Source organism: Neofelis nebulosa, chromosome 2 (assembly GCF_028018385.1).
Source record: "Neofelis nebulosa isolate mNeoNeb1 chromosome 2, mNeoNeb1.pri, whole genome shotgun sequence".
In the NCBI taxonomy this organism is placed as follows: Eukaryota; Metazoa; Chordata; class Mammalia; order Carnivora; family Felidae; genus Neofelis; species Neofelis nebulosa.
Window position 1 is genome coordinate 37,544,572 of NC_080783.1, and position 12,955 is coordinate 37,557,526.

General features: G+C 35.1%; 1 protein-coding gene across 2 annotated transcripts in view; it reads right to left on the reverse strand.

Annotated features, from left to right (window-relative positions):
- Positions 1–9,303: 9,303 nt before the first annotated feature.
- Positions 9,304–12,955, reverse strand: part of PLCL1 (phospholipase C like 1 (inactive)) — a 333,532-nt gene continuing 329,880 nt past the window's right edge. For both annotated transcript variants that reach the window (XM_058710083.1, XM_058710104.1), the window contains exon 6: positions 9,304–11,000. In XM_058710083.1, coding sequence (XP_058566066.1) covers positions 10,818–11,000 — 183 coding nt within the window. In that variant the 3' untranslated portion in view covers positions 9,304–10,817. The remainder of the gene's footprint in view (positions 11,001–12,955) is intronic.

Here is a 12,955-nt window from a genome sequence, read left to right on the forward strand (position 1 = left end):
TGAAATTGACTATGAACTTAACATATTTTGGATGAATTACTATTCAAGTTTCCTTTATATTGACAAGGGACTGCAAAATAGCTATAGAGGAATGAAAAGTCACCAAATTGGGAACCAATAATTATAATTTCTAGGGTCCCCCAAACAAAGCAATATGTCTTGGTTTCCCCAATAGCCAAATGAGGATTACAAAACCTATCACAAAACATAAAACTGTTGCAAAACAAAACACTGTACCATTTAGGAGTGAAATCAGTAAAAGCCATGTAAAACCATTCCCTTTTATTACCACAAAGTTGTCTTTTCAGTAGGAATTAAAATACCTGAGATTTTACTAAGTCTCAAATCCTTACCCCATGGTAACCAGATCACTAAATAAGTAACACTAGATCCTGCAATTAAGATAAAAAATTTAGTTCTTCACTTAAATTTTAAGTAACCGTTTTAATAACATCCAAGCTAAAAGTGAAATCTAGCAAGAATAAACCCATGCCATTTCTTAAGAAAAAAAATGTTTGAATAAATTATTACAAGAGTAATTAGGAAAGAAAAGAAAATCAATATGGATGCATAAAAAAGTATTTTGTAACATAAAAGGCTATAATACAAATGCTAAAATATAAAGGGACATGACCATAAGTCGTGGAAGGTCATACACTTTTAAGAACATTTGAGATAGCATCAAGTTTTACTCAAGGAAATTTATTATAATTTCTATGAAATAAGATTTATAAGAAGTCATTTTCCTTCATTATCATCATATGACCTTGGGAAAAACATTTAACTTCTCTGTGAGAGATTAAAATTTCCAAAGAGGACAACAGCAACATTTCGGGGGTCACGTGCTCTTTCAGAACCTTACCACACCTGATCAATAGTTAAAGTTTTTCACACCCTCCTCCTTGATACCGGGTATGCATTTATCATAGCTTCAGTGGGTATAGTGTGGTGTGACTTACAAGGCTAGGTCATAAAAGGCAATATGGCTTTATCCTGGCTGGCCCTCTCAAGGGACACTCACTCTGTGTCCACATGCAGAGGCTACTTATAGATCCCAGCTTAGGTCTCAGCCAGCATCAACCACTGGCCCTGGGCAAGAACAAGCTTTCAAATGGTTCCAGCCCCTGGCGTTCACATCATCCCAACTGACACGGAGTAAAACAGAGATGGGTACCCCTATTGAAGCCTACCTACATTGCAGATAGTTGAACAAAATGAATGGGCTCCATTTTTTAAAAGGGTAGGTTTGGGGGTGATTTCTTATGTAGCAATAGGTAACTGAACACTCTCTAAGCCCCAGTTGCCCGTTTTTAATGGAGATAATAATAGCAATCTGTAAGACTGTTTTGAGAACTAAATGAACTTATGCATGTCAGCATGTAGCACAGTATGTGGGACATAGAAGATAGGTAAGTGCTAGGTACTAATGATGGGATCAGAAAATAGATCATAAGGGAAAAAAGCTGTCTGAGAGGCAAGCAGGAATTTAAACAAAGAGCCAGATGAGATAAGAAGAAATACTTTGAAATGAAAAATGTGATTGAATATTAAGCAGCAATATTGACAATATATAAAATGGAATGTTGTTGTAAAGGAAAGTCACAAGAAAACCCCCCAGGATTCAAAGACAAGTGCAGAAAAATAACATGATTACAGAAAATATGAAGGAAAGATATGATGATGATAAGGCCAAATGCTGCACCTCAAAAAACTAAAGTAGTGACACAAAGAAAATGCGTTTCTAGGCACACACATACACACACACACTGGAAAATACAAAAAGAAAGTTTTTATAAGCTAAAAAGACACCTAACTCTGCAAACTCACTATATACACAGAGGCAAAGTCTTGAACAAAGAAAAAAAAGAAACAGCAAACATACAGGCAGGAGTAAAGTTTACTTATTATTATTATTATTATTACTCAAAATTATCATTAATTTAAGAGATACCGTCATGTATCTTTAAGGGCTCTATTGAGGTGTAATATCACACAATTAATTCCACATATTTCAAGCACACAATTTGATTACGTTTTGATATATGTATAACATGTGAAACCATCACCACAATCAAGATAATGAACATACACATCCTCCTTGCACACTTTGTAACCCCACACTCCCCACTGTTCCCAGGCAACCACTGATCTGTCACTATTCATTAGTTTGCATTTCCAAACATTTATATTATTGGATACGCAGTATATACTTTTTGTCTGACCTCTTTTACTCATATAATTGTTTTGAGATTTGGCACTTTGTGTCTTCCAAGGAAGTTATAGAATTTGTAGGCCTAAAGTTTTCATATCCCCTTCTTTTCTAATACAGATGTTAACTGCTATAAATTTCCACCTATGAATGGCATTAGTGTGATTCCATGATTTGTCACATATTCAAAATAACACCCGATTTCCTTTTTGATTTCTTCTTTGACTAATGAATTATATAGAAGTGCTTCAGTTAGTCTTCAAATATTTGGAGATTTTCCAAAGGTCTATTACTGATTTCTCATGTGATTCCTTTGTAGTCAGAGAACACACTGTGTATAATTTTAATTCTTTTAAAATTCCTTATTGAGACGTGTTTTATGATCCAGAATATGGTCTATCTTGGTAAATTTTCCTGTACACATTAAAAAAGTGTGTATGCTTCTGTTGTTGAGTATAGTGTTGTATAAATGGCAATTATGTTAAGGTGGTTGATGATATGATTTAAATCTCCTATATTCATAATGATTTTCTATTTGTTCTATCAATTATTGAGAAAGGTATATCGAAAACCCTGACTATAACTGTATGGTTATGCATTTCTTCTGGCAATTCTATCAGTTTTTGCTTCATGTATTTTCAAGTTCTGGTATCAGTTGCATACACATGTAGAATTGTTACATCTTCTTGATGAAGTGACTCCTCAATCACTATGAAATGACCTTCTTTATCACTGGTGTCATTAATTGCTCTGAAAGCTACTTCATCTGATATTAATATAGTCATTCCAGTTTTCTTTTGATTCATATTAGGACGATATACCTTCTCCATCTTTTCACTTTTAACCTGTCTGTGCCCTTCTATTTGAGGTGTACTTCTTATAGACAGCAGATTGTTTAGTCTTATTTTATCCAATCAGATAATTTCTGCCTTTTCTTGTAGTATTTATAAAGTTTACTTTTAATGTGATTATTGCCATAGTTAGGCTTTAAGACAATCATCTTGCTAGTTGTTTTTTTTTTTTTTTCTCCTATCTGTTCTTCTCTCCTATTTTTTTTCTATTTATGCCTTCTTTGGGATTAATCAAATATTTTTCTGATTCAATTTTATCTCCTTGGCTGGCTTACTAGTTATTGCTCTTTGCTTTCTTGTTTTAGTGGTTGATTGAGGGCTTAGAGTATACTCTAACTTACCACAATCTGCCTTCAAGTGATATCATACTATTTTACACCTAGTACAGGGACATTTCTCTCCTTCCAGGTTAGTGCTATTCTTATCCTTTTATATCGTTTACAAATTCCACATTGCCTTGTTGTTTTTGTTTAAACAGTCATTTATCGCTTTGAGATTTAAGTAATACACTTTTTAATGTATTTACCCTACAGTTCCTGTTTCTAGTGTTCTTTATTCCTTTGTGTAGATTCATGTTTTCATCTGGCATCATCTCTTCCATTCTGGAGGAATTTTGTTGAGAGTTTAATGAAATTACTCTATAATATTGCCACCTCCGCACCCATTTTGTGTGGCCAAGAGGCCTGTGGGGGACTTGATGTGATACCAGTCCCTTTCTTGAATGTACACCCTGGTTAGCAGCCCACAGTACACAGACTTCTGATATCACTACCCCACAGTCTCTCCACCTCCCCAGGCCTTCTCCTTGTGTGCTCTGTAGATAAGACCCCCACAAAGCTTACCAAAACCTTTTGAATTGGCTAATCCAGCCTTACTTAGCCCAAGAACCCCAAAGCACTCCACCTCAGGTCCTAATAAAGGCATGCACCCTGGGTGCCCCCACTTTCTCTCTGCCTGCTCCCTGCCTTGACCTCCCCATGGCCCCTTAAGGCATACCAAATACTTTCTCCAAGACTTGTGGGTAACAAACTTCTCTATTTCAATTTCCTTGTGGCCTTCTGTGGAACCATCCAACACTGTGGGACTCTACCTAATAAATGATCATTTAACAAAGTCATAACTTCCTTTAACATTTCTGGTAGTGCAGGAGTGCTGGCGATGAATTCTTTCATCTTTTGAAATTCTTCATATCACTTTTATTTTTGAATGATTAAGCGTTGGCTTCTCTTTCAGTATTTAAAGTTGCTCCACTGTCATCTCACACGGTTTACACTAAAAAAATGTGCTAATTTTCTATGTACTATTCATACATGTCTTATTTTGCTGTCTACTTTTAAGACTTTCTCAATATCGCTACTTTTGAATAATTTTATTATAATATGCCTTGGTTGTTCACCTCATGTTTCTGGTCCTGGGGATTTTTTTGAAGGTTCTTAGATCTGTAGTTTTATAGTTTCCATTAAAAGTAAGTTTTCTCAGTCATTATTCCTTCAAATATATTTTCTACCACCCTTCTCCTCCACTCCAATTTCTTATGTCAGACTTTTGGAGTTATTTCACTATTCACTGGTGCTCAATTCATTATGTAAACTCTCTTTTCTATATTTCTTCTTTTTAAAGAACCCTTTCACTGATAATTTACATAAGATAAAACTCACCCTTTTACACTACATAGTTTTTAGTACCTTCACAAGGCGGTGCAACCATCACCACTATCTGATTCCAGAACATTTCATCACCCCCAAAAGAAACCACATACCCATCAGCAGTAACTCCTCACCCCACTTTCTCCCAACTCCTGACAACTACTAGTGCACTTTCTGTCTCCACTGATTTTCCTATGGACATTTCATACAAATGGAATTATACAATATGTGGCCTTTGTGCCTGGCTTCCTTCACTTAGCATAATGTTTTCAAGGTTCATTCATGTTGTAACATGTATTGGTACTTCCTTTCTTTTTACTGTTGAACAATCCATTTTAAAGATATGCTATCTTTTTTATCCTTTAATCAGTTGATGGACACTTGGATTGTTTCCACTTTTTTTGCTGTTGTGAATAATGCTGCTATGAACATTTATGTTCATATATTTTCATTTTTGTTGGGTATATGCCTAGAAGTAGAACTGCTGGTCACATGGTAACTCTATGTTTAATCTTTCAACGAAGTGCCAGGTTCTTTTCCAAAGAAGCTGGACCATTTTACACTTCCTCTAATAGTGTATAACAGTTCTAATTTCTCTACATCCTCACTAGCTCTTGAACTATCTGTCTTCTTTTTATTATAGCTACCCTGCTGGATGAGAAATGCTACCCCATTGTGGTTTCAATTTAAATTTTCCTTATGACCAATGCTACTGAGCATCTTTCCATGTGCTTATTGCTCATTTGTGTATCTTCTCTGAAGAAATGTTTATTCAGATCCTTTGTCCATTTTTTTTTAGAATGGGTTGTCTTTTTATGATGTTGTAGTGATTGTTTATGTATCCTGGATGTCAATCCTTTAACAGATATACTAGTTGCAAACTCATTCTGCAAATTGTTCACTTTCTTTATGGTGTCATTTGAAGTACAGAATTTTAAAATCTGACGTTCAATCTTATTTCTTCCTTTGTTACTTGTGTTTTTGGTGTCATGTCTAAAATTCATAACCTTAACTCAAGTTCACAAAATTCTCTCCCATATTTTCTCCTAAGAGTTTTATGGTTTTATCTATATATCAATGGCAAAATTTATATTTAAAAAATTTTAAATTACCCAATAGAATCTACCAGAACCTTGAGTAAACATTGTACATAATGATGAAATAGTGCAAAATTCCTCCAAGATTGGGAATAAGAAAGGATGTTTACTAACATCACTTCTATTGAATATTGTACTGGAGGTTTTAACCAGTTCGACAAATCAAGAAAAACAGATAAGACACATAAGTAAAATGCTTAAGGATCATAAAAGAAAAAATAAAATTGTCATTATTTGCAGATGACATGATTATGTACCTACAAAATCTAAAAGAATTAATAGGTAATTTAAAATCAACAATTAGTTTATCAAGTTCATTCCATACATGATCATTACAAAACAATATACTGTATTTTCTATATACCACAACTTGGAAATTTAAATTTTAAAGTGCTACTGTTTCTAATAGCTTAAAAAAATCAAATACCTAGGAGTAAACCTACTGAAAGTTGTGCAAGACCTTCATACAGAAATCCATAAAATTGTATTAAGAGAAATTAAATAAGACCTGAATAAAGGGAGTAATGCATCCTGTGAATGGACTGTAATACTCAATAATGTGAAGGTCCAAGCTCCCCCAAATGATATATTCGTGTAATATATGACTGATATACATGATATATACATGTAATACCAATAAAAATTCCAGAAGGTACCTGATAGAAATTGATATATGGAAATGCAAAGAACCAAAAATAATCGAGAAAATGATGAAGAGGTAGAGAAGTAGGGAGGCCTACTCTCTCTGATAATCAAAACATTAAAAAAACTATCACAGTTAAGACAGTACAGTAATGTTGCCAGGACAGACACAGACCAATGGAACCAAACAGAGATTCCAGAAAGAGTCACACACATATATAAGTGCCTCATTTTTACAAGGGTGGCATTACAGAGTCATGGACATAAAACAATCTACAGTAGATGGGCTGGGTCAACTGATTATCCATTCTGGGAACAGAAGAAATTAGAACTCTACCTTACACTATACACAAAAAGCAATTCTAGGAGGATTATAGGTTTAAATGTGAAAAGTAAACCAAGAAAGATACTAGCAGATAATATAGGATAATATTTTCACAAGCATAGGTCAGCAAAGATGTCTTAACACTAATCATAAAGGAAAAAAAATCATGCTTGGATTAAATTAGGTATATGTATATCAAAAGACATTAGTAGCAACATATATGAAAAACACAGGGTTAATATTCTTATTAAGTAAATGCCTTTTAAAAAAATAATAATAAACAGATTAAAAGTTACCATCCCACTCAAAAGCAATCAGAAAAATTATAACTATCTATATAAAATTATCTGAAGTTAATGAATATACTAATATGTGTTCAATCTCACTAGAGAGTAGAGGATAAAGAGAAATAAGATTTTTTAAGCTAGCAGATTGGCAAAGACATAAATAACAATAATTACATTTGGTATTAGCCAAGATTTGAGCACTCTCATAAATTCCTGGTGGGAATTTAAATTGAACAAGTTTTTTTGGAGACTATTTGGCAATGTATCACAAAATCCCTAAAAATCATCTATATAACCTTTGACCCAAAAATTCCACTTCTAGAAATTTGTCTTAAAGAAAAAAATTGTACCACTTTGAAAAAATGATTTTCATCACTGCAATGCTTGCATAACAAGAAATTAGGAGAGAAAAGTCTAACAATGGGGATTGTTTAATATATTATAGTAATCCACATAATAAGACACTAATACTAATTTGGATCAAGAATCACCACCTAAGACATCTACAGAGGCAAGATGTAACATAAACGAATGAAGAAGCTCTTTGGCAAACTGGACAGCACATGCCTCTTTTGGAGAGGCCAACTCCAATTAATTCATGACAAGTAACATGTGGGGAGGTGCAGAAGGACGTCTAGTGTTGTCAGAATACCCAATCTTAGAAGTAGAAAATTAAATTTTTATGTGAAATCTCATGATTTTTAAAAGTTGTCTATTGTTTAAAACTTTTTGAAAAAGATTCAGCAGCCACATAAAATACATTATTTGTGGACTAGATTCCATTCAAAGGCTGAGAGTTCCAATGTACAGATATATTCATTGACATAGAAAGAGATCCATGATGTATTGTTTTTATTGTGTGGAAAGACTGTTACAAAAAACACTTTATATAATGTGATCTCAATTTTCTTAAAAATGAAAGTACATTTAGATGCATAAACTCTAAACAGTGTCTGAATGGATATAAATCCATAATGTTACTAGTGGGTGATTTTTTTATATATCTGTATTATTGTATTTTTATATTGATCATTAGTATTTTATTATCAAAGAATACAATAACATTCTTTTCATTGGTGGTTATAAAGGAAAGAGTTGATAGTTTAGTTTAAAATTTTGAGAAATTAAAAAATCAAAACCACTGAACAAATACTCTTCCACATAAAATCAGACAGACCAGAATCTAAAGTCAAATCTTCCATTCACTTTATCAGTGGCTCTGTCAGTGATAACACCTACCATCTCTGCTTCATATCACATTGGTAATGTAAAAATTAATAAACAAAAATTGAATTAATATCTACCATTACATTCCTAGCATCATCAAAAGCTAAGCAGGTGGAAGGAGGATTTTTCTACTACAGTGCAAGTCTGGAAAGAAGACAGACACTGGTAGAATGTAATAATGTAAGAAGTTTGCTTTGTTTCTATAATTCCATCCAGAGGCAAGACCATTATAGGAAATATGTTTCCCTTGTAACTTCTCTATTCTCAAAATCTGAAGCTCCACCCTGCCCCACCCTTCACTCCCTGGCTAGCAATCAGACCCAATGCAGTGGAGTAGAGACTGGTAGACAACCCATTGCCAGAGGGAGCATTAGATGAGGTGGAACCCATATCATGTTCTCAGAAATACTTTTTTTCCCCCCAGACTCAATTTATTTAAACTAAAAACAAAAACAGTCCAAGAACATTTGAGTAAGCTCCTGTAAGTGGAGCTCTAGGACAATTGGAATAAACTAGGGAAGCCACTTTTAAGGATTAGCTTTGAGCCTCAAATTAAGAAATCAATAATATTCTTCGAGAGTTTTTACCCTTTGTCTTCTCTTCCCACCTCTCCATACCACCAGTAAAGGCATGTACTTCTCTGAATGGAATTCAGGGAGGTGAAGAGGTCCACCGGTGAAACCAACCAATTAGCTGATGTGAAGTGGATTTTGTTTTTGTCTCTATCACCTCTTTTTTTTTGTCATAAGGAGGTTAGATACTACATTCCACTATTCCTTTTACTGTGCAGGTTAAATATAATGGAGTGTAAAGAAATTTTTCCAGGCAATTATAGTACCCTTGAAAACCTACCTTAAAATGAGCTCATGAACCTCGCTAAACACCCAGTTTTAAACCCAAGGAGAAATTTCACATTTGGTTCATGGAAATATCATACCTTTGAGATATTTTTAATATAATAACTCATTTTCATTATTTTTCTCTTTTCAAAGAATTCATAATAAAAGAGAACCATAAAATTGTTGTTTCATATCTTTACTTTCAGTAATGTGCAACATGAACATAATAGTGTTAAGAAGTCAGAAAAAAACTTAACACAGTAGCTATAGAAGATGCTTATAATTGCAAAAATTTTAACAATTATCTTCCCTAGTTTCCCCCAAACTTGCGTATTTGTTAATCAAATTAATTAAGAAGCTTTTCAAAATAAAAGCAATGTTTTAAATAAATATATTTTCATAACCATAGAACATTTAGTTCTGGTGGAAGTAACAAACATATTACACTCAAGTTCTTTATGAAGATATAAGGGTAAAAATTATCTGGATGCAATTATAAATGTACCCTAATTAGTTTGCTTCTTTTGTATGTATATTTTTGTTCATGTATTAAAATTATATCATATTTTGTAACAAGTTAGCTCTTACATCATCACAAAGATGTTATCTGACCCACGGAATTTATGTCATTTCAACATGATGATGTGGTTGAACAATGTCTTTAAATTTAAATTTAGTACAATAAATTATATTTAATAAAAACCAAGACCTCCTAGCTGCTCATGTCTGTTATAGATGAATGCTAGACTCCCAGTTTGGAAGAATGAGGCCTTCCTAAAAATCTCAATCTTGACATTTCATAACTGAAAATAAGGTCACATCAAAGTCCTAATTACAACAGAGCTCTCATTGTGTTTCAGAGTTCCATGTAGGTGGGTATAAATTCACTTATGATCAGCTTTTCCACTGAAATCATACATGTTTAATATACAACCACAAAAAAACTTTCTAAAATTTGATTTTATTTAATAAATAGTTTAAAGAGTTTCTAAGTGAAGAAATGATTTTGCTGATTCTCTTAGAAATTCTGATCATTTTTTAATCTTTCACTCACTTTTATTTCTACTGTGATTCTTAGGAATTTTTCTAATCTATATTTAGTCTATCAAAACATCTATGCACTGGTAAATTTGGCTTCCTTTGATAATAACCTATGTTAAGATCTCTAAATTAAATGAAGAAGGTAGAGAAGTAAAATTAAACACAGCAACAGGTTATAGTAAGTGCTCTTTAGAATTTCAGATTAACAAATTTGCCCCCAAATGATAACATAATAACTTACTAAATGAATAATGCAACATAGAGTAGATTTTCACAGGATCTCAATCTCTCTCCCTCTCTTTTTCTCTCACTTCACTTTCTGTCTCTTTCTCTCTTTCTCTCTCTCTCTCTCTCTCTCTCATACACATACACACACATACACACACACACACACACACACACACACTCCCACTCACATCCACACATGGGTATGTACACTCATCTCAGAATTTTAAACACTGCTACTAAAGCTTTTAACTTAGATAAATTAACTACATTAAAATACTGACATTGTGAAAATATCTGTCTATGTCCAACACCCCACAGAGGGTACCTTTTTGTGAATTTCTAAAAAGCTTACAGAAAGAAAACCAGAAAGAAAAACCAGAGTCCTCAAGAGGAAGGATGGGTGAGTGTGTCGGTACTGCTCAGGGTCACAGCTTCCCGTTCTCCTCGCCACTCTCCTTCTCCTCTATGGCTTCCAGGCTGCGTTTGCTCTTGGTCTCGGCACAACTGCTAGGTGCCTTACTAAGTCCACAAGACAAGCACGCCAGCTGGATCTGCTTCATGTTTTCTACAGCTTCATTCTTGGCATTCTTCAACAGATCTCCTTGGCCCTGCAAACAAGTAGAAATATACACCAAAGAAAAAAGTTATGTACCAGGCATATCCTGAGTGATATCACTCTATATGTTAGTGCTCTTACTCAGTGAGGAAACAGACCCAGACCCTGAGAGCTCACTTTTTCAAGGCATTATCCCCAGGTTCTTTTCTAGCACTGTTGACGGTCTTTGCTCTTTAAGCCAAGGACCTCAACCTGATCCTGATCAGCTCTGTGGTTGACAGCACCCCCTTGAGATTCCTGTAATAAGGAGCAACCTCAGGGAGAGGGTGGGGGGTTCCTCTGAATTACTGAGGACAATCCACCCTTCCCTCACCATGGTCTAAGACTTTGCACACTGCTGCAACCCCTGTCCCACCCAGGCCCAGCATTCCTAGGCTTGGGAGAAATCAAGGAAGGAAGCTCTTCCTCAAAGAACTGAAAGTTAAATCAGCCCCTCAGTGTACAAGAGTTTACAAACCCAAACATCTTCTGTGACGTAAATCACACACCACCATGCTTGGCGAGCTGGGGTTTATATATTGGGTTATCCTTGCAATCTGTCTTTTAATAAGTTATTAGTTACCCACATTCCTTCTGTCTTTACCCACATTGCCCTTAAGGACAGTGTTCCCATCTGGCTGATGGAGAAAAAAGGCTCCAGAGGTTCAGCATGTCCTTCAAAACAAAAAGTAAAGGAGGATCACAGGAAATCATCAGCTGTCAGTTACATCACTGCTCAAGAAAGACTTTTTCTCCTTATTTTTATTTCTCATTTTAGTTCTTCATTATAATGATCGATGTATAAGCTGAGGCTGGCTCAGAAGCCTGAAGGAGCAAGTGTGGGGAAGCCAGCACCTTTTCCCCCGGTGCACAGACAAAAGAGTCCTTTCTCTTTCTCCTCTCCATTCTCACTGCAGTGCCTGGTAAGGTGACCCTGAACTGCAAAGGACAATGTGGGAAGAAGCGGAGTTTACACTGATTGCTCCACAAAGCAGAGATTCGGCCAAAGGATACGTCACCTATTTTATCCAAGGTGCTCCATGATACGCTGTTTAATTTGATGAATGGTTTTTCCTTAGGCTATATGAGGAAACTTGTGTTAAAATGCCTTAGAATATTTAATTCCCCAAAATCTACACAGGCACTTCCCAATACTACCTATGTAATAATAGCTAAATCCTTCTAATAACAGGATTTAACTAAATGGGATGCATAAGGAGGGCTTTGCCTAATATTTTTGTTAAAGTGGACTTGCCCCGATCACCTCAATCACAGAAAGGGATTTGATAAGTGGACTCGGAAGTCTAATAGTCTAGCCTTCTTCTGAGGAGAAAAGAAGCTGAGCCTGAGGAGGTTTAGTGACTGACTCAAGGTCACAGCTGGTAAATGAGCTGGGACTAAAGTCCCTGTCTCATACCTTGGTTCAATGCCCTATTCCACACACCATATTTATACTTTAGACTAAGACTCAAGGCAAGCAAATAAACACTCTGTCGGATAGAGATGGATTTTCTAAGGGAAAAATATTCACTACACAAGCAGAATTTGGGGAGTCGGTTCTGTTTAATGCAGACATAATGAGTCCCCTCTGGACACTGCAAAATAAAGTCACGTCCACTCTGAAAAATGCAATTCTTAAGTAATCATAATAATGTGTGAAGTGCTTACTCTGTGCTGGCACTCTTTTTTATGCTTTACATATGTTCATTCATTCAACTGTCACAACATCCCTAAGAACATAGGCACTTTTCTTATTCTCGGTTTATTGATGAAAAAACACTGAGGCCCAGAGCAGTCACCTTTCCCAGCATCATGTAGCTGCTAAGTGGTAGAGCTGGGGTTCAAATACAGCCCAGCAGTGGGCTCTAGAGTCTTTTTTTTAAAATTTTTTAATTTATTTTTGAGAGAGAAAGTGTGAGTGGGGGAGGGGCACAGAGAGAGGGAGACACAGAATCTGAAGCAGGCTCC